The sequence below is a fragment of the Ammospiza nelsoni genome, chromosome 4 (genome assembly GCF_027579445.1).
Source record: "Ammospiza nelsoni isolate bAmmNel1 chromosome 4, bAmmNel1.pri, whole genome shotgun sequence".
NCBI classification, from domain to species: Eukaryota; Metazoa; Chordata; class Aves; order Passeriformes; family Passerellidae; genus Ammospiza; species Ammospiza nelsoni.
In genome coordinates, this window is record NC_080636.1 from 40955108 (window position 1) to 40982128 (window position 27021).

The 27021-nt window shown below is 42.1% G+C and overlaps 2 protein-coding genes across 2 annotated transcripts in view; both read left to right on the top strand.

Annotated features, from left to right (window-relative positions):
- The window catches only part of ARSJ (arylsulfatase family member J), a 34009-nt gene extending 8819 nt beyond the window's left edge, over nt 1-25190 (top strand). Inside the window, exon 2 of the mRNA XM_059469836.1 lies at nt 22639-25190. Coding sequence (XP_059325819.1) covers nt 22639-24040 — 1402 coding nt within the window. The 3' untranslated portion in view covers nt 24041-25190. The remainder of the gene's footprint in view (nt 1-22638) is intronic.
- Nucleotides 1-27021, top strand: part of CAMK2D (calcium/calmodulin dependent protein kinase II delta) — a 191492-nt gene that overhangs the window by 8368 nt on the left and 156103 nt on the right. The window lies entirely within an intron of this gene.

A 27021-nucleotide genomic window follows, 5' to 3' on the forward strand; every position in this document is an offset into this window, starting at 1 on the left:
AGAAATTGCAATCTTGACTGTTAGGGAGTTTCCTAACTTTACCGTGCTGTTAATTTTAGTAAAGAGAAGTGTTTTGTGAACTTTTTTATATTTATTTTTTTCTCTTTTAAAGGGCCAATTGATGTAATTAGAGACTTTGTTAATGACCACAGCATAATGGCAGCTCCTTCCTTAATTTTTCCATGGTCCCATTTTCAAGAGCCTTCAGAGGAAGCTATTTCAGCCTGTTTGCTGATTTTTTTTTAAGAGCAGATTTTTTTAGTATTGTACATACTTGCCTACCATCATTCCACATTAGTTCTGATTTGTGGTCTGTTTAATTCTTAAGTCCTGAATTATTTTATGGTTCTGACTTGTCAAAATAAAATTGGTGGAGGGGAGGAAGGAACAACTTACTTCTGTGTTGTTTCTCCCCCTGTACAAGTACTCTAGGCAAAAAATAAAGTATTTGCTGCTTGGTTTATGGCCCTCTCCATTCTCGCCAGCTTCTGTTTTCATGTTTCCTGCTAGATGAGACCTGGAAGTGCACTGGGGTTTGATAGCCTGAATTTCAGCTGTTGCCTCCTACAATGCCTTGTCTTTACCAGTAAACTGATTTAATGGGGTTTTTAATATATGTATATATAGAAATGCAGCTTTTCCTGGCAAACCCCTAAAGTGCTTTTGAATCTGAAAAACAGTAACATCAGGATGATTCTTACTGTTCAACGTGCACCCTCCATATATCTGAGTCATACCTGCTCACTTTGGTAACAAAAACATTTATTTTGTTACCATTAACCATGGTGAGTCATGGTAATGTTGGCTACTTTGCTTTTCTTTATAAACAAGATGCAGCCTGAGATATCTTAAAAGAAAAAAAGAGTGGAGCATTTCTGTATTAAATGATTTCATGTCATAGTTGGTTTTTGGGGGTACTTGGGGGACATTTCTGCTCCTTAATAAATTACTGATTTGCCTAATAAATGCATTTGGGGTCAGAAGCAGAAGGAACAACTCAAGCAGTGAGTCAGACAACCAAGATTTTACTTCCTGCCCTTGTGATTGTTCACCCAGGCTCGTGTGTTTGGAAACCCTTCCCATGGGTGAGGATGCCCATCATCCAAGGGGAAAGTGGGGAGCAATCCCTTTGCTCCCCAGTCAGCCTGGAGAAAGCTGTTGCCTGGTTTGTGTTTCTCTGGTAATGGAAGTGTGTGTTTTACAAAATGGGACTATTTATTAGCTTGACCTGGCTGCAGTTCCTTCTGCATCCTCCCATCCTTGTAAGGGAAAACCACAGGAAATTATTGTATCTGCAGTAAAACTAGTGCTCTGTGCCACCCTCCCCTCCTGTCCTTCAGGATGCCTCCCTGACCTTTTTGCACACTATCCCCAGTAAACACTCAGCCTTTCAGCTCTTTCCAGAATTAGTTTGAAACATTTGCAGCCTCCCAAACCACTTCCAGGCTTTCCTGGACAGCAGCCCACCAGGATGTCCTTTCAGAGTCTTCTCTCTGCTTCCAAGGCCAATCAGTTTGGCAGCCAGATTTAAATCCATTCTCTTCATTTTCCCCATTATCCTGTCTCTGGTACCAAGCAGAGGAAGAGCCAAACAAGTCTTCTCCACAAGAATGAGTTGTCTCACCCTGTCCTTTAGTTCTCTAATTCTTCAGGTATTTTTTGGATGAAAAGCAGATTGATGTGTCTTTTAGATACCATCAGAATTTATGTTCCTGTTAATCAGTTACTGGCAGGTGTCAAGATTTGTATGCATAAAGAAATAATATTTATACTTTCCTTAGCAGTATTTTAAGGCTGGATTAGTTATAGCTGATCACAGTTGTAAATACACTCCAAGGAGTAAAAAAGGTAATATTCCTTGCACGGTTCTGAAATTATTTTGAAACAGTTAAAAAGCCTGTTGTCAAAGGAGATTTGCTAATAAATGCTTGGGCTCACTGGATGGTGCTCTCTGGGTGGTTCCCCTTATGGCACCTGACCTGACTGCCTTGCTGCTGGACAGTTCAGAAGGGAGGGAACAGACTGGCATTTGTTGCTTTGCATCCACAGAAAATTCAAAAAAACAGTTTTAAGAAATCCTAAAAAATTACTATGTATCTCCTTCAAGAAATCATTAAAAATGCTCTTTAAATATGTGGGAATAACTTTTTCCTAAAAAACTTTCAACAGAGATTTCCACACTTTCCCTAGGCAGTCTCAGCTGTAATTTGGGTTATATAACTTTGAAACTGTCTAACTTCCATCTTTCCTCCTGCAGTTTAAGCCTCTGATCTCTTGGCAGTTTTCAGGTGAAGAACTTCCTTTGCTGCAAAAGGTGATAAATCTGTACATCTGAGTCTATTATCACATCTCTGCTTTTCCCTTCTCCAGCCTGAGTAAATTCAGTTCTTTCCATCTTTCCACACAGACCTTGGTTTATATACCTTTGATAGCTCTTAGTGTACTCCTCTGGACTTTTTATATCTGGGCCTATTTTTTATTGCAAAGTGTCATCAGGAACAGGACACAATGTTCCAGTAAAAGTTTGACCAGTCCAGCCTTGCTATCTTGTTCTCAATCCCAAAGTTACTGAAATATTTTCACAGTTGAGTAATTGGAAGGCAGCACAACAACTCCTTTACTGGCATGACTTTACCTCAGCAGAAAATCTGGGCAAAGCGTCTGTTTATCAGAGAGTGTTTGAGGCTTTTCCGCTGCTGATGGGTAGGGAATGTCACAGGAACAACAGATCTTGTACTATTTTTACCAGTTCAGCTGTGATCTGCCAGTTAAACCAGGCTGATCATCCTTATGGGCTCGTTCCTTTGACAGCTCCCACATTCTGTGCAGCACAGGGCGAGGTGCACTCAAACCACCCCATCCCATGACAGGATAATGGCCAGGTGGGAGCTCTGGCCCCTTTCTCAATGCTTGGATGCAAAGCAAATGCATTTTCTTTTCCTCTTAGAGACCTGGAGAACCTGTGTTTTATTGCCTCACTTAAAGCAGGGTGTCATGCTTTCCCTAACCCCTCGTGTAGGTCCTGATAAGATAAGGCTTTTTTCCACAGCACCAAGTCATTGCTGACTCACCCTCAGGCTGGGCTAGCAGCAAGCCCCAGATCTTCTTTTCTGCAAGACACTTCAGTTACTGTCATTGATTATTTGACCCCAAAAGCACTGCTTTGTGGTTATTGTAAATGAATTGCCTCCTGTTCAGTTCAGGTTATTCCTCTAATTCAATTTCCTTTTGAATTTCAGTTCTTCAACAGGCAGTGCAGCAGTTTGATGAGTGCAAATTTACAGTCTGAACAGGTTGTGAAATTTAATCTGTATAAATTTCACCTTAAACATATATTCATAACCCCTATGAAAATAATCACTCAAAATGTAATTAACCCAATTGCTTTTTCTAATTCCTCACAGATGTACTTTAGGAATGAAAAAGCCTGCAACTTAAATATATTTATTCCAAATTTTACATTGTACAACTTGAATTTGCCAAATCAGTTTTCAGGGTTAGTTAAAGAAATCATGTAGGCATATCATAAAATGGTTTGGGTTGAAAGGGACCTTAAAGCTCATCTTGGTCCACCCCCTGCCATGAGCAGGGACACTTTCCACTATCCCAGGGTGCTCCAAGCCCTGTCCAGCCTGGCCTTGGACACTTCCAGGCATGGGGCAGCCACAGCTGCTCTGGGTAACCTGTGCCAGGCTCACCCCCTCACCTCCTCACAGCAAAATGTTTTTTTCAGGATGTCTTTTTCAACCTTGAGCTTTTGGAGTCTTGAGTGTTTGTGTTTTGAGTTTGTTTTGTTTTTGAAGTGTTTCTGCTCTCCCTTCTCTGTGTTTCTGGTTCATCAAGCAAAATAATGATCTCAAGTTTTGGCATTCCAGTGTCCAATGACCTGTGCCACTGTCCATGCATCCTGCTCTGCTGGAGTGTCAGTGGATGTCACCTGCAGGTATTACAGAAAGATAAGAAAAGGCTGATTGTTCCATCTTCATTTGCTTGGGTATTTCTCTGAAGAAATGAGGCAGGCAGTTTCCCAAGGAGCAGACAGAGCTGCCTCTGTAGCTGTGGTGGTGTGCTGAGGCCAGCAGGACAAGGCTGGAATGAGCTGGGAATCCAGGCTGTCCTCGTCTGAATCTTGGTTGTGACAGTGTGCAAGGAAGGATTTGTCTTTCACAAGTTGTAGCAGATGAAGTTGCTGGATTGTGTTTCATCACAAAAAATGGTCTGTGTTGCAGATCAAGGTGCTGGTAAGTCATATGCAGGGCCAGAATAGGCAGCTACAGCTCTGGTACTCAAAAATATAAATACATTTGTGATCTTTAAAAATCTAACTTCTCTGCTGAGCAAAGACCAATTTCATGATGTAATGAACGTTGACATATAAAGACATTTTCTTAAAAGACCATTTGAAGCTTTTGGCTCTTGTGGGGTAGATATATGATGTTTAACAGCAAGGACATTTCCTACAAAATTACTGCTGGGCCTTCATTACATTTTAAAAATTGGAGATGACCAATTAGGCACGCTCCAGGTGTTTGCTCTGCTATAGCTAATACAGGTTTTTATTAGAATTATGACCTTTATTTGCTTTTGAATCATGTCCAGCAAAATGGAATAGTCACTCATTATCAGTGAATTGGATTTTGGTTTTGGGAATAAACCATGCGTGCTCTTATTAGTGCCATGAGAGTTTCTTCCTTGCCAAAAATCCATGGATTTGATGAAGAAGGGAGGAAAAGTAATTCCTTGCCAGAGTAAAACATAAAATATATATCTATATCTATATCTATCTATGTCATATATATGTGTGCGTGTGTATATATATATATATATGCATAAATTGCCAGTTTCTTTTTATAAAATGGCATTACTGGAGGGGGCAAGGTCTGTTGCTCAGCTATTCTTGTATGGAAGGTAAATGTGCTGTCTCACTTGAACTCAGTCTTCTGGCAACCAACGTCCATGGCCAGGGTATTTGGCTTTGCAAAAACACAGCAAAAGCGTACAAAGAAAACCCCCACCCTTGTCTAGCCTAATTCCCTTGGCTTGCACAAGGGAAATTTTGAATTTAGCAAATGGAACAAGTGTGCTCCCAGCCTGATCTATTTGGGAGCAGTTGATAAATGGTGTCAAAACAGTCCTGTGTACTTGGAATTAAATCCTGCACATTTCTGAAGAAACACTTGCAAATATTGTTGCTCTGCAGAAGTGTCTGAAACAGTTGGTGCTGGTGCAACACTGGCCACACAGGAATGGAATTAAAATATTTCTTCTCTGCCTTCTGCTCGAGGCTTATCAGCTGCTGATGCCATAGAGAAACTTGGTCTATAGTACTCTGATCCAAACTGAGAATGTTCTTCTGCATTAACATTTTTTTAAAGAAATCTTTCAGCAACTTGGGCTTTCACAGCAATACATTAATTGCAGTCAGTCTGTCTCCCCACAAAACTCAGCATAAATCAAGACTTATTTCAGTATTCTTTCGGTTCAGAAAATGCAATTTAATTTTTTTTTTAATTTTTATTTTTTAATTTTTTTTTGCTAAAGACAGCCAGTGAGCGTCCTTCATCTCCCAGGCTGTGCTGGGTGAATGTATGTGACCTGTGTGGGAAGGTGTGTTCCCTGTTTTCCTCTGCCTTTCTATCCTGTCAAGCCAGTGATGCTCCATTAGCAGCAGGAATTTAACATGCTCAGTGGCCCTGCCCTGGTGGCCCTGCCATACCAGGGACATTGGAGCCTAAACCATTCTGTCATTCCATTATTCCAATTCTATGATTTTCCATTAATTTTTACATTGATACATTTTCAGTTTGTTATGTAAATACACCTAAATTTAGGAGGCAGTGAAGCTTGTATTCACAAGATTTTATTTAATACACACAGTTTTGCCATAATTAGACCAGAAATAATTCATTAAACACAAAATGTCATTCCCTTGAAGCTATAATTTGATATACCTCCTAGAAATAAAAGTGTGAATTTTCTTAAATAACTTGTTTAGTTGAATAACTCTAAATAAATCCAGACAGTCCCCTTAGGTAAGGAGTAGGTGCTTCAAGACAGGAAGTACATGCAAAACAGAAATGCACCCACAGCAACACACGAAATTCAAAATGCAGCTGAACTGTGTGTTCTTCCCTTTTCCTGCCCCCTGTTGGGATTGTGTCTGTGTGTACAACTGGAGATTGGCATGCCAGGAACATGACAGGGAGAGAACAGATTGCTTCCCTTCACTGACAGGGAGGATTTCACCTATTTATGGGACTTGGGTGTTGGTACAGAAAAAGCCAAGCGTGCCCAGGCTGCTGATAGCACTTGTGCTGAATTCACACCTCATCAATCCATTATCTAAGGAAATGAGGGAACAGAGGAACCATGGCTTAATTGGGGTGGGTGGATGATAATGCCAGGCAAGCAAGAGGCCAACCTGCGCCTTAGCCAATGGCAAAACTTTTTGTGGGAAGGACAATGTGCTTCTCTAACCTGTGATTGTCACTGTGACCATGGACAGAGTCCCTGAGCCATGGACACGGCCACTTCTTGGCTCTTAAAGCCCTTCTTGCTCCTTCAGCTGCTTGCTTGCTTTAGGATGGAAATGGGCAGGCACAGTGTTTAATTTTTGTCACTTCTCAGCAAGAAAAGAAACTACCTGCAGGTAGAGCAAGGCCATCAAATGCCTTTGGAAAAGCAGCTGAAGCCATCGTCATTATTGGGAAGAATTTTGACGTGGGAGTTATTAAGGCAGGAGAAATGGAATTTTTTAAACACATTCCTGAGGGAGTGAGTGGGAGAAATCATTCTATCTCCTGAGAATATGAAATAATGTGTGTGCATTTTGGGGGTTTATTAGAAGGCAATGGGTGCTTTGTGTGATTCCATTTGTTTAACTACTTTATTCAAATCTATCTCTTCCATCTACAGGCTGATCAAGAGCTCCATAGTAGTCAGGCTCTTGAAAATTTTCACCTTTGTCAGACTGTTGTTGTGTTGCATTTTCTTGTCGCAGTAGCACACCTTGGAAATTGCAGATTCAAGAAGAGAATGAGAATTTTCTTCTATTTTTTTCATCCCTAGGGAAGGCAGGAATAAAGAAAAATTGTTGTTTTTGGCTAGAAAAGCAAAAGGAAAACAAATGGATGGGCATCACACACAGCTCTTTATTTTGTTGGCTCCATTATTGTGTTTGTTACCAGCAAAGTATCTGTATGAGCTATATTATTAGCTATAATATAGGTGATAATAGGGCAAGTTTTAAGGACCCTCCAAGCCAAATCATTCTGTGATTGCATGGTCCCAGTAAGGAGCCCCAGTGACCCAGAGAGGCTTTTATTCCAGCACATCAAATCCTTAAATATGTCTGATGCAAAGGATATTTATAGGCTCAGGAGGAATACTGATGAGAGATTTTTCTCATTAGTAAATGAGAGAAATGAAATAAAAATGAGATTTGTTCCCAAGCAAGTGCTCTACATCATGGTGAACCTAACATCTTAATTTTGAGTCCAACTGGGAAAGGGTTGGAGCAACCATTTCAGATCCTGTGCAGGGAATACAGGTAATCTCAGAAGAAAAGGAGGTATTTCCTTGTCAAACCAAGCCTTCCAGCTTAGATCCTAGAACTGCAATTGGCTGTATTTTCAGGCATGGGGTTTCATCCTTCATCCCATAGGAATGAGAATGAAGACAGATGGGAAGAAGGGAGAGGGAAGGAAAAAAAAAAACAAAGGCACTTCTCTTGAACTGGAACATTTTAGAGGATTCTAGAAAATGTAGTCAATGCAGAGCTACTTACCAGTGTTGGACTGGTATAGCTCCATGGGCCATGTTAAATGCCTTACATTAGATATTTATTCTTCCACAATATGAGGAAGTCTTGTGCACTTTGTGAAGCACCAGATGTTGGTCTGGGATTGCCTTGGAACAGCATGGGTATTGCTGGCACCTACAGATAATTCCAGAGATGCAGTAAGATCCATAGACATACCTAGCCATTATTTTGCTGGTGAAAATCAGGATTTACATTATTCCACACCAAAAGTGGAGCTGTTCTTCCCTTTCTCCTTTTCTTACATTTTGTTTGGGGGTGGCTAACTAAAAGCATATAAAGAATGAATTAAAAGCTGTTGGCACTTTATGCCTTTAATATATCAGAATGCCAGTGTCTCCAGCAACCTTGCTATTAACATCAAGTGGAAATTTATTGTCCTTGGAGCTGACTTGTAGCATTGGCAACAAACAGAATTACTGTTGTGGGGTTTATGTTGGGTTTTATATGACAGCCCAGGATGATGCATTTCTCAAAGCACTTGAGATGCAATTTCAGAGAGGCAAATGAGAATCAGTCAATGGGTCAGAGCAACACAGTTCAAAGGCCCATAGTTCATGAAATATTTATGTGCTGTTATAAAAATAAAGAGGAAAGGGAGCTTATGTAACATACCAAAAAAAATGAAGAGCCAGCAGAAAACTTCCTCTCCCATCCCATAACTGAACTAAACTTACATATTTCCAGAGAAAGCGTGTCCAGCCATGGCTTTTCCACAGCTATCCCAGCATGTCTGCCATTTCAAATCCAATTATTCAGTTCTTTCCTATTCTGTTGTTCCTACATGGATGCATCATGTCCAAGCTATGCTCACAGTGACCAACTGCAGAAAAGTAGTTTGCCACAAGATTTTTTTGTCTGTTTTTTTTGGTATAATAATGTAATTATTATACCAAGAGAAAGGGGGAAGCAGCAGAGCTACATCAGAAGATATACTGGAGTGTTTAAATTTGAATGACATTTCAAAGAAAATCACCCCAAACCACCACAACCCCCCTAAGCAGGAAAAAATATCTGAACTTCCAGGCAATAGAAATCTGAGAGGAAATTTTGTTGCCTGTTAGCTGACTCATGGTATCCTTGACACTGTTGTTGCCTATTGTAATTCAGATTTTTGGATTTATCTGGATTTTTAGATTAGTGTCTATTTGGTTTTAAAATACTGATTTTATACTGTCTCCATGTATGAAAGTTCTAAAGGAAAATGTAAAAAAATAATGAAAGGCTTAATTTAAACTTTTGGGTAATGTTACTCATTAGAGGAAGCCCTGTTGGAATCACTGAGTTCCACTGTGATTCTAATGTGGTTTTTATGGATTTTTCATCTTTCCCTTCTTTCTTTTACCTTGTTTCTCCATAGTCTCCTTACCAGGAGATGTGGCTGCAGTTTCCCCAGTGACCATCAGCCCTGCTTCCATCTTGAGGAAGTAGATTATATGAGAAGTTATATAAGAGAAATTATAGGAGTAGATTATGTGGGAGAAACTTCCGAGTCAGAGCCAGAATGCACATTCAGCCCAGCCTTTTGGCTCCCAAGGAATGCAGGCAGAGGTTTTACAGACCTTTTGCTGCTCTCCCATTCTGCTGCTGCTGACTCTTTAGTCACCTCCCTTGCATTTTGGTTTTGAACACACAGACTTAGGCCTGGGTTTGAGAAGCAGATGCTTGACTTTAACACAAATAATAGCAAAGAAGTTGGTCCTGCAGTTTGTCGAGCACTGCTCATGAAAAGCAGGGCATGAAATGGACTGCTGAGGAATTTTACAGTCATGCAGTCAGATTACCAGAATTCAAAATACATCAAGTGCTGGATATTGAACAAGCCAGCTGGGAGAGTTCATGAAGAACCAAGGCAGTGTGGTTAAGCTGCAGGGGCATATTTGTATAACAAGTTGAAAATGTGTTTTATAGCGTGCACCCAGTCCTGTGAGAAACCTGGTGAGGTGATCCTGGACAAGCCCAGTGCTCTGACAATATATACAAAGTTAGCAGGGACTTACTGCTCTGACTTTGTGCAGCTGTACACAGGGCTGTGGTTTGTCTGTTTGGTGGGACAAGTTAGAAATGCTGTACTAATTGCTGTCACTAATGGGACAGCCAAGATAAGAGTGTGAACTGACAGGCTCCCTGCAGTGTTCACAGCTTCCTCTGGCTCCTGTCTCCTGTGTGACCCATTGGAGCTACACCCCACGGATTTGTTTAGGTAATGCAGACAAAGCCGAGCAGCTGTTGTGGTTGCAGCAGTGTTCCTGCCATGTTTGCATCTCCTGAACACAGCCAGGGCTCTGCGGTGGTGTCACCACTCGTCACCTCTGTGCTGTGGTACAGTCTTAGCTGCTACAGACACTGTACACAATGTCAGCAAATTGCTGTGGGGCTGATCTGCTTCTCCTTTAGCCTTCCTGGCTCCTGAAGAGGAAAGAAAGATTTCTTTTTTTCACTCAAGACAGATGCAAAGCATGTCTGATTCTTATCTCTTCTCCTTCCCTCTTTTCCCTTTACAACCCCCACAGTATGCGAATTTCTATTCCCACTTAGAGAAGAATGTTGAAAATAACAAGAACAGATTCTAACTGATGATGCTTTGTTCAGCATGACAACATTTTGTAAATTTTGATGTTATTGCCAGGATTATTAACCACTGAAATACATAATTTCACAACCTGGACAGGATGTAAATGATTTAAAAGCCACAAGTTACTTGCAACTGATTGAGTAACTTTCCACAGAGTTAACTGTGCTTCAGAAGAACGGATGGGTTATGATCTTGCTGTTGTATTTTTTCAACTACATTTCCCACTGGAAACCCTGGGGTGGAGACCAAATATGCAGGAGCTGCTTTTCTGTGAGCACACACTGATAAATGCTAAATGTGTTTCCCTTTCTCCTGAACTAGTGTTTCTCAAAGAATCAAAATGTGTTTCCCTTTCTCCTGAGCTAGTGTTTCTCAAAGAATCACTACTTATACCTTTTATTTTCAATTTTTAATGGGTGATCCTCATTTTCCAGGAGTTGTTTGCCCTTAAACCCCTTCTCACAGGGTATGTGATGCTAATATCACTACTTAAATAAATGTTTTCAGACGGGGGAGAAAGCCCCACAGAAGGCAGCATACAGTGCTGATGGTATGTCTGCTTAGGTTCCATTAGTGTATTGAGTTGCTGGATATGATGAATACAAACTTCCAAAACTTTGTGTGTGTCCCCCACTTACTCTTATCCTCACTTACTCTTATTTACACCTCACTTACTCTTATCCAGTTCACTCTGTTGCATGAGTCATTTTTGAGGTATTTTGTCCAGGATCAAAATCACCTACTAGCATCTTTAATAAGGCACAGCTTCATTAATACATTAACATTTTATAGCAAGTGCTTTATGTAAGCTTTGTCTGCTTTTATACATAATTGCTAGACATGTAAGAGACTCTGTTTCTAGATTTTTGTGGGACCAACAGCAATAAGGCACCTATTTTATGCTCCATTTTATTTCCAGGGATGTTGCACCACAGCCCCAGTTGCTGTTAGGCCTTTGGACACTGCCTCAATGCAGCAGCAAAGCAAGATGTGAGCGAGGAGCAGTGTGAATGAGAGTTAGGAGGGATTAGGGAGTGCAGCACTGACATCCAAGAGAGCACTGCTTGTTTTGCTAAGCCGGATTTAGGAGGGAAGTAAAGAAGCATTTTTCCAAATCTCTTCATTATTCATTGCACAGTGGCCTAGAAACAGATGTGCTGTTAACCTCTGTCCCCTGTTAACTCCAGTTTGTTCCTTTCTGTGCTAGGGGAGGCTGAGGGAGGGGGAGAAATGCAGCAGGGTGGTGTGAGGGGGCTTCACAGGGTCTGTGCCATGGCATCTTGCAGCTATCAAGTGTGACAGGGAGAGTTCTCCAATTCCATCACATTCCTACTCCACAGAGAAGCCTTACATTTCTCCTAGCCCTGTCTAGTTTGGGCGGGGAGCAAAGGTAGCAACTCATATCCATTGGTACAGGAGCAGAGAAATCCCTGTGGAGTACCACTGAGCTTCAGCAGGTACCATTAGTGGCAGGACAAGAGGGAGGGGGCCTCAAGTTGTGCCAGGGAAAGGTTTAGGTTGGATAGCAGGGAAAATATCTTCACCCAAACGACTGTCAAATTCTGGAGCCACCTGAAGCTCTAGTCAGCATCCCTGAGAGATTTAAAAGCCACGTAGGTGTGGCACTTAAGGACATGGTTTGCAGAGGAATTGGCATTGCCAGGTCACTGGTTGGACTCCATCCTAAATGTTTTTTCCAGCCGTGGGTCACGGTGAGCTGGTCGCGTACCTGCTGAAGTTGCTTTGCTCCTTTTGAGTTCCAACATGTGGTGCTTTGAATGCAGACATTTTACTTCTCTTTTTAATGCTGTGCTATGTAGTGTGTGGTGTCTGATGTGGTAGTTAAAAATTGTCACAGAACTGACTGACAGCCCTGCAACACTGCTCCCCACTCTTCTCCCTGTGCTACAACAGCACACCTACACCCACTCAGACACTGGCAGTGAAAGCAGCTCCTTTCCATGTGGGATCTCTCCTGTGAGTAAACAAAGATGTTCCATTTCCCCGTGGTGTCAGTCAGGAACCTGTCGTGTGGGACCCAGGTTAATGCAGTACCTCATTATCTTCATCCATTATTTCTTTGGGAACCACACACAGTGCCTTTGTCTTGATCAAAACTGAATGAGAATATTGTGGTGAGGTCTGGAAAAGGGATTTTCATATTATATTTCTCAGGTGAATCAAATATCAGGAGATAGAAAGAAAATTCAGCAGCCAGCAATATGTGACAGAACTCATACATGACTGCTGGCAATCACTGTAAATAAGCAGGTGCCTGTAAGCACTGTATTTTAACAAATACAGTTTCTAAGTGATTTGGCATCAGGGTGAGGCTCATTTGCATCCTGCCACCTCTTTTATCAGGACTAAAAAGCCCATTTTGAGCTTTAGCTGTGTTGTGCAGCAGGCATGGTTCCATCCCTGCTCAAGGGGCTGAGCAGCATAATAGACTCAGAAACTGATATCAGAGTGTCAGAAGGACAAAAGGACTGGAGGTCAGTGGGGATGCTCAGGCTGAGAACTGTGCAGAAGCCAGAAGAGAGCATTTCTTGGCTGCCAGCCCTCCCTCCCTTTCAGGGCAAGGTAATTCCTGTCACTAATGGTCCAGTGTCACTGCTGTTGCCAGTAAACATCAGCCCAGAAAACCAGCGATGTTGTTGAAAAGTCAAATTAGAGTTTGGGGTTTTTTTCCAGATAAAGCTGTTCTTCATATTATTAAGGCTGTAGCTTTTCTGGGAAGGTGCTCTGGAGTGGCATGGAGCAGTGGTGGGTGGTGTCTGTCCCAGGGTGGTGTCTGAGCAGAGGGCATTGCTGTCTCTTGCTGCCAAGAACAGACCTTACATGAGGGGTCTGGGAGGGCACAGCAGCCCCTGTAAAACTTGAGCTTTGCTTGTTGAAGTGAGTGACACCCTCAGTTCTGAGCAGCACCTTAGCATTTCATATGCAGCAGCATCCAGAGCTCTGGCTGAAATGCATAATTAAACTCCAAAGACTACAGCAGGAATCCTGCTGTCTCAGACTGCTGTGCCATACACTGGGGATGAAGAAGAAGATAATAATTTCCTTTTGATGCCTGTGTACATGTTTTACAATGATGTTATGTGATAGAATGCATTAAGTAGAACAAATAGAATAACAAAATTGAGATGAGACAGGAATAATCATCCAAGAATGTTTCTTAATTAATCGGCATTCCTGGTGAACCTCCACATAAAAAAAAAAGGAGTTTGGTGCATTAATTCATAGACTCATTTTGATACTTTGATGACTCTGAGAAAAAATTTACCTAGAAGTTTATTCAATTGAAATTGATTGAATTACACCTTAATTTAAATAGGTACATATTGATTAAGGGGGGCAGAGTCTGTTCTCTATCCTGTTATAGAATCTTGGAGACAGTTCAGCTTGAGACATCTCACAGAGCAGGATCATAGAAATATTATAAATACTAAAGAGAGCTTGTGGCTGTTACCCCTTGATCATCATACTCTCACAATAATAATTTTTTTCCAATGTTATATTACTGTCTGTAAGACTTATCCGAGGATTCAAATGGAACTTAATGGCCTATGGTACATTCATGCTCACTAAAGCAGTGGAACTATGATGTTCTGCAATGTCACACTCAGAAATGGTGTGTTTATGTAGTTGTTCACTGGTTAATAAAAAATTACAGCTGTCACAAAGCTCAGATGTTGTGAAGATGTCAAAAAACACTTGAGATGTCTCTGGAGCACCACATAGTCCTATTTTTCTTTTCCATGTCATAATGTTCTTTAATTATTAGGCAATTACCTCTCTCAAATGATACCATATAAGCCTGTGATGTGGTAGTTGTTAACCTGTATTATACATCTTGTCTTTTTGCCCTCAGTCATCCTTGCTGTCAATTCAAGGTCATTTTATAGCATTTAGGTTGATAAAGGCTCTAAGTGCTGGATGTGTGAATAATAGCTAAGGACAGATTTAATTCAGAAATGGTACTAAATGCTCAAAATGAGTACTTTAATTAGAGAGTAATATAAGACAATAACTGTTTGGCTGCTACCTTAAAGGCTGCCATCAAATATGTCATTTTTATAAGAGATGTCTTCTTATGAAAGGCAGCCATATAATGAATATCTTTCATGTCCCTTAGGTGCAGTCATTGAATAAATTCTTCCTACATAAAGATGAACCAGCTTTCCTAAACTGTCACAGAAATAGGTGGAAAATATTTCACACATGTGCGTGGCAGGTCATGTAAAAAATCCTGTGTTATTTGCAATTAAAGTATTCTTTTAGACAGAACATGAGACACCTTGACGTTTGGCCTGTCTGTAGCAGTGACTGTTCTGGGATATTAGGAGGCCCTGGGGTGCTGTTCTCCCCAGCTCAGCAGAGAGCAGGGGCTGCAATGGAGACACCTCTCTTTCACAAACTGGGACATGCTGTGTCCCTGTCCCAGCATGCTGGTCCCATTCCAGCCTCACTCTGGGAGTACCCAAGGGGGAGATTCTTCTGCACAGTTTTTAGACACCGTTTATCTCCTTTTCTTCTGGTTTTTCTCCTGCGAAAATGACCAAAGCAGGATGACAAATCCATCTCTAACTAATGGCAGAGTCATTTTAGGTTCCTTTCCCCTGTTCCATGGTGATTAGGTGTCATATCCGCTGGCATCTGCTGTTGCTGAGCCCGGAATTGGGTGGTGAGGTCTGGATTTGCGGTTGGCATGCAGAGCATTTGGTGATATTGTTTTCTTTCCATGTCACTCCCGTGCAGACATGGAACCGCAACACCGATTATGCAATCACACATTTCCCCTTTTCCTAAATGAATTCCAGTGATAAAGCTGGAAACGTTGCGCTATTTCCACAGCTGCAGCAAACTGGGAGCAAAGAAAACAATAGCTGCATGAAGACATGTGCATTCCAGCTGCTGCCAACTCTCACATTCTCCCTTCTCCTTGCTCTCCTCCTGTAAGAGCCTGAATGAGGGATGTGGGACTCCAGGGGCTCTCCAAAATGCAGTTTATTCCATCCAAGGTGTTCCAGCAGCCCAGGGTTGTGGGTGACAGAGCTGTGCCCACAGCTGCCAGCTCCAGCTGCAGGGAGCCCTGAGACCTTTTGGTTTTGGTTACAGTGCATTATAGACTTTTCTTTGCTGAGCATCTTAATGCAGTAGAACCAATCTATACCTTAACTATTATCTATAGCCTGTCATAATTACTGTAATTACCATATTCATGTTACTATTGTCCAATCACCAAAAGTTAGTACATTACAGTTCAAGCTAGAAGTTGTTTTTCAGTTTTCTGGCAGTGGAAAATTCTGAGACCATTTTTCTACTTGCAACTTTGCTGACTTGTTTGCCTGTGCTCTCTTTCTGCTTGGTAAAAACATCTTGTTTGAGGTGGGTTTATCCTTTGCTCTAAGCCATAAAAACCCCTTCTGACTAACACATCCTTTGCCTCCTTGGTTATCCAGTAAGGCTGGCTCAGCAATTCTTTTCTTCTATATCAAAACTTGCTTCATCTCTATTCCTTCATCAGACTCTACATTTAAAAATCTTTCTGCTGAGCACACATATCTGTGGGACTTTCTTGTCACACTTTCATCCTTCCCAACATCCTCCCATTGGAGCAGATAAATGGCCTCAGTGACAGGAAAGGTTGGTAGCAGATAAGCTGCCAGTTAAATAATGTTTGGTAGAAAATTTGTAATTAGTGTATGAAAATACTAATTGCAACTTGATTTGGAGCTTCAAGCTTCTGGAACCAGGGAGAGAAGCCCTGAGGAAATGCAAATGAGAGTTTCTGTTCTTTTCCCTCCCAGCTTGGTCCCATAGCAAGATATTTTTCCTTTAAAGCTCACAACTCTGGAGACAACAGTTGCTTTCCCGCTGTTCACTGAGCACTGCCTCACTCCTGGGCTGCCAGTTGTATCTGCAGGAGTTGGGAAGATAAAAGAGAGAGGATCTGGTGCATATCCTGGAGATGTAAAACTGTTGGAATAGAGAGCTATGGAGAACAGCTTTTTGTGGCATGGTTCCCCAGTTTTCAAGCATTTCTAGGTGCCAGGTGATAAAAATCTTTCTCGCAGTATAAACAATATCAGGGTGTAAGGACATTGTTTAAATGGCCAGATGCCAGGGCTGGTGTGGGACCAGAATTTCAACATGATTCTGAGGTTGAGTTCATGCATTGAAATCCAAATGGCATTTGGCAAAGTAAGGATGTCTCAGCTCCTCTAAGTCCTTGGAGAAAGGTCATGGGAGCAACACTGATAACATTATTAGTCTGCAAGGAAATTGCTACTTAATTTTTCTTTTCCTGAATTTGATGGAAGATCCTTAACTGATTTAAAAACAACAATGAAAAACTTGAAAGTAGGGCAAGATACAGAATCTTCCAAATTACATATATGCAATAGCATTGCCAGAGTGATAAAACAGTAAATAATGTGAGTTAGACTTTTAATGTAAACACTTCATTTAGAAGTAGATGCTTTTTTCAGTCTGATTTATAAGCACATGAAAATTCTAGGAATACAGCTGAGGATTAAATAAATGTGTGTATGTCTGAGTGAAGACTTCAGGTTTGATTTGTGTGGGCTGACACAGTGAAAGTCTGTGAAGGTTTGGAGTTTGTATTTAGTTTTTAATGTTGCATTCTCTGGTGCATTTCCACTCATAACCCACCTTCCCCCAAAATCCCAAAGTCATGAGCCAGAAGATAAAGGTGGTTAAATGATAGATAATGAATGATATATTCAATATAGAAAATTGTATTTTTCTGCTATTTTTGAAAGCTGAAATGTACACTAATGTAGTGTGGGCTCGGAGCTCCTTGGGATAGGCACTGAGCAGACTATGTAGCATGAAAATTTTGATGCTGACATTTAGAAGTGTATCCCATGGGATTACACACAGTTGCCATAGACTGTAAACACTGAAGAAATGAGATAGATGGGATTTAGCTTAACCTGCTCTTGTCCAGAACAGATGCCAAACCTGCTGCCCTAAGGAGTGCCAAGGTGCCACCACTGCTTGGACTCTCATGGCAGCTTGGCACTTGGAAGTCTGCAAAGTCAACCCTTGTCATCAGTCTCTAAGTTAGGGAAAGAATGGAAATAAGAAGGACAGGAACATTTAGAAAACATTTTGCTTCTCAGCAAATTGACATAATAGCAATGAGACAGAAGCACTGTGGCTACGCGCTCGGGCTTTGTTGTCTTCAGTCTGAGGGGACCAGGACTTGCTGATGGCTTGGCAGCAATTCATGTCAGGCTGTGGTGGCTTTATTTACATCTCATTGTAAATAAAGCTCAGCTCTGCCCTCTGCCCCAGGGTCTCCTGGATAAACTCACCCCTTTTCCAGCTTTATTCTGATTTAGTTTTAAAAACCTCAGCATATGCAGCATGAAACATTTCATTTTTATGGCGAATATTTCTGCTGCAGAGTCCTTTTGTGTGATTCTTTCATGCTGCTCCATACCCAACATGCCCATGGTCAGGATCCCCTGCCCTGCTCTTCACCAGCCTGGGTGGAAGAGCTGCTGAACTGCTCCTGCTTTCCTCACAAGCACCTTACAGAGCTGAAAACAACTTTGAGATGATTCAGAGTGAACATCCCTGCCCAAAGTAACAACTTTGTCAAACATGTAGGGCTTGTGGGCTCCATGCTAAAGCCTCAGTCTACTCTAAAAATGTCTTTGTTGTATCTGGTTTCTCTCACTGGTGATGGTGTCCTGCCTCTGATGATTTGCTGGTGACAAATGGAATCTTGGGGTTTTTTCCTCCCAATAACTTGGATGTCTGAAGACTGAGAGCCCCCAAAATCACATATTTCCTTATTTTTTTACTCACCTGGAATTCCTCTGTTTTAGCTGTTGTGTTATACAAATAGTTTCAGGTAAGATGTCAAAGACTGTTCTTTAGTAACCCCTAAATCGATGTTCTTGACTGGTATCTGCTTGTTGTATCTCATTATTTTTAACAGGGAAAGTCACAATCATCAATAGTGATCTCTTTAATTTATGTAGCATGCAGATCTCTGTGCTGTCACTCTCTATGCAACTCCTGGCAAACATGGGGTTTTTATTTAAAGTATCCTTTTCTGAATCCTAGGCTAGAGTTTATTATTTTTAAAATTGAGGTTTTTTTCAACATATCCTGAGCTATGCAAGCATAATAAAAATACATTTTCCACATGTACTAACTAGACCTCTGCTAGCAAAAGTTCCTGAAATTAGAAACTTCCAACTGAGCTTCTTTGTTAATCTACAGTGAGCCTTAAAAGAATCTCAGTTTGAAGACAATTAATGCAGTATTTGAAAATTGTGAGAGCTTGAAATCAATAGTGTTGTACATGCACATTACAAAATCAGAAATATCCCATCTTCTTCCTCAGCATGCTGCAGAACCCACCCTGAAGTTAAGAGGGAAAACACTCAATAGAAAACTCCTCAGGGAAAGGTTTGTTCAGGAAAGTTGGCTTGGACCACATGTGTGTGAGGCTGTGCAGGGGATGTGGGGTGTGCCAGGAGAATCCCTTCTCCTCCACAGCCCCCAGCCCTGCTCTCTGCCGTGGGGAACAGCAGTGAAATGTGCAGAGATTCTGTCACTGCTGAGGAGAGCTGGAAACTAATGCAGCACTGCTGAGGGCATCAGAAGGGGGAAATGAAACCTCTCTCCCAATGTTAGCACATTCCTCAAGCTCAGGTCTCACTGACTTGGTACTTTGCATCTGTAACACTCCAGCACTTGAGTGTGCACTTCACCTTCAGCAGCTTCATGAGCTCTGCACCTTGGGACTGGAGGCGGGAGTGCTGTGAAGCCACTGCCTGAGCTTTGTGTCTAAATTAAAACAGGAGGGGAACTCGTGTTGGAAAGGGGTGTCATGAGCTCACACTCAGGAGGGACGATTTGCTTATTTATTTATTTTAAGAACCCTCTGAAATATTTCTCTTAGCATCCAAGAAGCAAAGGGCAATGAAGTCATTGGGATGCTCCCAGAGGGAGGCCATTGCTTTAAAGTTTCCCCTGCAAACAAGAAAACAGCTCAGTGTGTCAGTGAGCCAGCCCTGAGCATCTGCCTTGGCTGCAACACTTATCACAGTGGGTTTACTATGAACATCTGAACAGCACACCAGGAAAACAAAAACAAGAGTAGAAAATGCACAAAGAGCCATCCCTGTATAGTGAGAATAAATTAATTTTCAATATGCTTCTTATTAGCTGAACACTTCACACAAATTTTACTTAGTTCTTCGTTCTGCACATTGGGAATATCAGGTATTCTAAAGGAGACACCTATGATCCAGAATGTCAGAGGAGCAGGGAGAAGGAAAGCACAGCACATCCATCTAAAGTATTCCCAAGTCTTGAACCCCCACTCTTTATACAGTTAATGGCCTCTCTCAGCAGTTAATGGACTATATGTAAATAATGCCCATGAAGGTCAAAGTCTAAAAAATAGTAAAATTAGATTCTGTGGCCTGTCAGCATTTGCTTAAATTTGACTGGTTACTGGTGCTGAAATTCTAATAATGAATTCCAGACTATTCACAGTCCTAACTTGCTTTTTTCATTTGGGAATAAGTCCAGCCAATTTATTCTAAAAAATAGAAGCCATGAAATCTATAGGATGTATCTTACAGACATTTCATGGCAGTTGGTGAACTCATTACTTTATCTGATAGAAAACACCCTCAAAATCAGCATCTGCTTCCTAATCCCTTTATGTTTTTCCTGGTTCAGTTTTTTTTTGCATCTTGCACAGTCTAGAAAAAGTTTCAAAACAGTTGTTTTGAGACATTTTTCCTATTGCTATTAGTGCCATTTGCTTCCATATCATCACTGGTTTTTTGCTGAGATAACTTTGCTTTTCTATGGATGCCCTGCAAGTCCTTTGAAAATGTGAAATGCTTTCACTGAAAAAAGTAATGTTGGCACATAATGGATCAATTAGAAAGGCATGTGGTGCAGGAAAGTGTACAAATCTTGACCTTTTTTGTCATAGTGCAGTCTTCTGATAATCAGAGGTTGATATTTCTTTGAAGCATTTCTACACTTGAAATATTTCAACTTAAAATGTATTGGTTTGCAGACTTCTTTTTTACACATACGAGTGTAAAAATGTGTCTCTTTGTCTGTGTGCCTATAGGTATATTCCAAAGCACAGCCATGCCAAAAATAGCACACAGACACATCTGGGAAACACACCAGAGTCTCCTGCAAAGAGGCAGCAGCAGGGAATATATGTGCATATAGATGGGCGTGTGTTATATGTGCAGTGTTACCAGCATATTGAATAATGGTATTATTCCTTAGGGCACTGCTGAAGCAAGAGGCACTGCTGAATGCCTCTGTGACTGAGGCTAATTCTTGCTGGGTTTTGGTTCAATATTTGTTAGATCAACAGCTTAGGAATTTCATGCTTGGATCTCTAGTTGAAAAGCCCTCGCTGGGGAAACTGCCTGGTGTTTTAGGAATTCTTGATGGGAATGAATGTTGTGTGACTATCATGCTTTCTGTGTAGACATTGGCCTACAAGAGGAAGATTGGTTTGCAGTGTTTTGCAGATTCTGTGGCCTGTTCCCCTCAGGCCCAGCTTCTCAGTTTTCAGAGGAGAAGGGTGGTGGAAGGATCCGGCTGGGTCCCTTCAGAGAAAATCCTGACTTCCAGCAAAATCAGCTTGTTACGGAGGAACTGCCCAGCTGGGACTGGGGGCTGACCTTGTGTTCAAGGAGCCTGTCAGAGTTAAGAAAGCAGAAACTATTGACTAAAATAGCCAAGTGGGGACAAGGACTTTTCCAGTTGGATCAAAAAATGGGAATTTTCTGAAAGGATTTAACAAGGCGGAGGAAAAAGAAGGGGAAGGAAATGAAATGCCTTACGGACATAGTTCCCTGAGGAGTCCCAAATATGGAATGATCTGAAGTATGGAGCACTGCATGGCTTTCCTGGTGTAGTTTACCTGTTTTAAGAAGAGAATGTTGCAGCTGAACCATGGGAAGGATGTGGGACTTGTGTGTGTGTGACATTTCTTTTACAAAAGCAAAGTGCAGATCCCAGAAACCCATCATTTTCAGGGTGTGTTATAGCTCTCTCCTGCAGCATCTCCTGTGCTGTCAGCACCAGCCTGTGAGTTTGGGGACAATTGGGTGGCAGGGCTCCAGGTCCCCAGCCTGGTCCCAGAGACAATGCTGTGGAGAGGGGCCGGGGGGCAGAGCACAGCAGCAGCCCTGCAGCACGCTGGGTCCAGAGCAGCACAACAGCCAGAGCTTCTGCAGGCACTTAGTGAGAACAGAGCTTCTGGGTCCGGGGAAATTAGCTCCGGAATGAAATGGGAGTTACACAACCCATCCACACTGCCAGCCATTAGAGACAGCTATGGCGCCTTTGGAGATCCTGGCCAGGAAGCCCTCATAGGAAAGCAGGCTTCAAGTTATTTATGGACAGGCAGAGCCCAATGGTTTTAATTTTCTAGACAGCTCAGGAGGCCAATCAGATTGGCAACACCAGCAAAATTTGTCAAGAAGCCCCAACTCCTGCTACCACAAATTAATAAGAACCGGTTTTCGGAGAGATGCGCAGTATTGGTGGACCTGGCTGTTCTATGCATGGTTGAGAATTGAACCTCTTCTCACACTCAGGGAGAAGTTGTCTTTGGTCTACTATCTGCTGTTACATTCTCTTTTTTAGTGTCAAACTGGTATAAATATATTTGCCCTTGATTTTTGATACTTACTGCTGCCCGTGCTGGATTCATTTTCTCATCATATGGAAGCCATATGTATTCTTTACACATAGCCTGTAGTGCACTGCAGAATTTATTACCCCATCCTTTAAACATACTGCTCTTACATGCTCAAAGCCCAGCATTTTTATATGCTGTAGATACATTCACTGCTAGCAGATTATGAGGCACTGTAAAAATTGTATTTATCCACATAATTTTCTATAGCCATTGTTAAATGGAGACATGGAGGAAAGAAGGGTGCCTCAAAGTACCTGTGCTCCTGTATATGTAGGTATTTTGAGTAGCTCAGGTCATGGAGGGAAATGTTTCATTCCTCACTGAGGCGAGGACAGATCCGATGGTGTGACTGAGCTGGTTTTTGAAAGCAGCATACACAGGCACTCTGAAATATTTCCAGAAAAGGCTTTGGCATGCATAGGGACATTTTATGTTAGGATTAAGGTGTCCATACACCTGAGCATTTCCTCCACCACCCTGATGCCTGTCTCCTCCCACCTCCAGGTACCAGATCCACACGGGACTGCAGCACTCCATCATCCGGCCGACACAGCCCAACTGCTTACCTCTGGATAATGTCACACTACCTCAGAAGCTCAAGGAGGCCGGGTACTCCACGCACATGGTGGGCAAGTGGCACCTGGGCTTCTACCGCCGGGAGTGCATGCCCACCCAGAGGGGGTTCGACTCCTTCTTCGGCTCGCTCCTGGGCAGCGGTGACTACTACACCCACTTCAAGTGCGACAGCCCCGGGATATGCGGCTATGACCTGTATGAGAACAACAACGCCGCCTGGGACCACGACAATGGCATCTACTCCACGCAGATGTACACGCAGAAAGTGCAGCAGATCCTGGCTTCTCATAACCCTAGGAAACCCATATTCCTCTATATTGCCTACCAAGCTGTCCATTCGCCTCTTCAGGCGCCGGGCAGGTATTTTGAACATTACCGCTCGATAAACAACATCAACAGGCGGCGGTACGCGGCCATGCTGGCCTGCTTGGATGAGGCCATAAATAATGTGACCCTTGCTCTGAGGAAGTATGGCTACTATGAGAACAGCATTATCATTTATTCTTCTGATAACGGCGGGCAGCCGATGGCCGGAGGCAGTAACTGGCCACTCCGAGGAAGCAAAGGCACCTATTGGGAAGGAGGTATCCGTGCCGTAGGGTTTGTGCACAGCCCCCTTCTGAAAAACAAAGGGTCTGTATGCAAGGAGCTGGTGCACATCACAGACTGGTTCCCCACGCTGATCACGCTGGCGGAGGGGCAGATCGATGAAGACATCCAGCTGGACGGCTATGATGTGTGGGAGACCATCAGCGAGGGCCGGCGCTCCCCGCGGGTGGACATCCTGCACAACATCGACCCCATCTACACCAAAGCCAAGAACGGCTCCTGGGCCGCTGGCTACGGGATCTGGAACACTGCCATCCAGTCTGCCATCAGAGTGAATCACTGGAAGCTGCTGACGGGAAACCCGGGCTACAGCGACTGGGTGCCTCCGCAGGCCTTCAGCAACGCGGGTCCCAACCGCTGGCACAACGAGCGCGTCTCCTGGTCGGCCGGGAAAACCGTGTGGCTCTTCAACATCACGGCCGACCCCTACGAGCGCGTGGACCTGTCTGCCCGGCACCCCGAGGTGGTGAAGCAGCTGCTGCGGAGGCTCTCACAGTTCAACAAGACCGCGGTGCCCGTCCGCTACCCGCCCAAGGACCCTCGCAGCAACCCCAAGCTCAATGGAGGAGTCTGGGGGCCGTGGTTTAAGGAGGACGAAAAGAAAAAGAAATCAGACAAAAGCAAAGGTGCAAATAAGCAGAAGAAGATGAAGAAGAAGAAGAAAGCCAGTCGAAAAAAGGGGCAGTCATTTCACTGCCGGTCACGTCTTGCTGGTGGGTAAACTCTAAGCAGGGTCCTTGGCAAGGCCTGAGTCAGCCTGGCCCCACTTCTTGAACTTCTGATGGAATAGACTAGAAATGCCAGTTCTGCACTATGAATGAAAGTTGTCATCTTTTAATTTTGTCTCTGATTTCACCAGCACAAGATACCTTAGCACTCTGGGTGACCATGTGACAGACTTTCTCCTCCACCGGATGAGTGGTCCTCACCCATCACCAGACACATTCCAGATAACAACAGCGATAGAATCTTGTTTCAGGAAACTTAGCTTTGATGGACAAATGATGGTTCCTTGCCTTAATTAGCTGGAATCTTTGGAGAGCATGGAGATGTTAATGGCAGATGTTCTCAAGCTGACAGATGGTTCAGAGGGAGAGAGGAGAAAAAAAGCCCAAGAACCTCTGTGTGTCAGTAAGTGTTAGTCATCAGCCTGTGACATGTTTTGATACAACACAGCAAAACTGAAGCCATCAGGGTAACTTTGTAGAGGTGCTGGGGAGGGGGGGCATGATAGGAGGAAAGCTGCTTTAAATTAGATTTTGTCCATCTTAACTAAATCTGAAATATTTTTAACATTTCCTAGATGTGCTGAGCTCCCCCCATTTGCAGTAAACACATGACCAACAAGCACACACCTCGTGTAATTTATTACAGGATAGACAAAAACACATCACCAAAGTGAATGTAATATTTAAACACTTTAAGATAACTATACAACAATATGTAAAATAGATAATTTATTTTACAGCGCAATCCTATTTCTCTTCCATTAAAATTTCCTAGCTGATGCAAGGTACCCCTGTGGGCGCCAGGGTTGTTTGGGTTCTTTTAATGTTGACTTTTTAAAGTTTATTTCCACCCTGTCATTCAGAGTTTATTTAACAGATTCATATCCTCAGAGTACTGTAAACCAAGGAAATACTGTATACACTGCTAGGATGAGGAAGGAGAACAATTCAGGTGTGTTACTGCATTATGTATTTGCCTTCAGTGGTTTTGAATGTAACACAGGGTTTATTTAATTTAGGAGTCCCACGAATATTGTTCATTTCTGTACAGAAGCTAGGCCATCTTGATGTTCGGGGGGGGGAAATTTTAACCTTTTATTTATGTACCTATTAAAATAGTTTATTTTTATGGCATTCATAAAAGCGGTCTGCCTCTTTTTTTGCATCCAAAATAGCAATTCTGGCCTAGTTTGTTTTAAACAAACTCAAGTAAGATGTTTCATTACTATTGTTTTTGGTACAGGGATGTTTTATGACATTTTGCTTCTGAAACAGAATTTCTTCTCCCAATATATATATCATTTGAGACATGCTTCAAAGTTTGCCCTTTTCCAAGGTGTCTGCATGGATGATGGATGCACGGACTAGCTGCACATTGGTGGTGATCTGTGGTAATTGATAAAATGCACACACACATATAAGCTTCAAGATGAATTATGTTAAGTAAAATTGATGATTCATTTGTTGAATGGCTATAATTTATTTGGGTAAAATTTCAGATAAGCCTGCTTTTCAGCAGTGTGTTACTTAACTCAAAAATTATATTTATATAAATGGATTATGGCTAAAAAAATTGAGCATTCCTAAAATCAGTGCACACAGAAATCTGAATGAAATACAGCTGTCCAGAACTCCAGCAACCTCTGACCTTTTCAAAAGGCAGCTAACTGCAGGTACATACTGCCAAACCCCAGCAAATGGCCTACTTAAAGATGTAAAGAAGAATAAAGCTGCCATTAACAAAACACAGAAACAAGTCAGGCAGCTCTTAGAGATACTTCTGTAATGAATATACTGGGGAGGACACAGAAATGCACTTGGAGAATTGCATGTAAATAATAATTATAAAAGGATGGTGTGTATCTGCATAAGTGCTTGATATTGTCACTGTTATTTTTCATGCTGTGTGGTCCTTAAGATGACTAATTAATTCCTTAGAAATCTGTCTAGCTTTTCTTCACATCCACACCATCCAGTGAGTAATCAGGAACTCTGATGTTCTCTAAATTCTCACTTTTTAAAAAGCATGCTGTTGATGTCCTTAAAAGAAATGAGAATAGCATATTGAGATATTATGCTTCAAAATGTGATCTATAAAACTCATATGTGTGAGAAGATTAATTTAATTTTCCAAGGTATTTTTTAAAATACGAAAATTAGATGTATAAGTTAAACTATATACAGAGAGACTACGATACTTTAATTTATTTTGTCATAATAACCGCAAGGCAGTGTGATAGAGTGTTATCCTCATAGAATTAATTATTGCCCTTTTCCCTGAAAGTTTTATGGTGGCTTTGGCTTTCATTGGACCAAAGCAGCAGGGAACATTATTCCCTGACAACATTTTCTTCTATAATTATTTATATCTGTTCTCTCTCAGGCAGAATGGGAGTCCTTGAAAGTAACCAGTGCAAGGCAGAGCAGTGGATCAGTACTCTGTGTTAAATAAATGTGCCATGAGAGTAAGTGTTCGTAGAGTACTCAGTGGGAGTACATTTTCAGTGAATCTGATATTTTAATCTAGTGGAGGGCAAAAGTTGGCTTTAGAGTGGGGTAGGAAATAGCCACAATTGAGCTGCACTCCTGAATGTTTTGCTGAAATGCTCTGTGTCTGCTCTCACACAACACTTGTTGTTTCATTGCAGCAGCACTGTGGGCTCTGGTTCATGGGGGTGCTGTGTAGCTCTCAAACCCCACTGTCTGCTGAGCTCTCAGTAGCTCCTACACTCTCCCAGCTGGATTTCACAGCTTGTTTGCATCTGCAGATATGTTACATGCCCACTCTGGGGGAAGATTTGATGGGTAAACACTGGAAAAAGTCCTGGAGAAAGGCTGGGTAGGGGACAGACATAAGCTTTCTCCAGACTCTGTGTGGGCACAAGGAAAAGTCAGTCAGGCTGGATATAACTCTGACCTGGTTTTTGCAATTTTATTTTAAAGCTCTTCACAAACAATCTTCTAATAGTAAGAT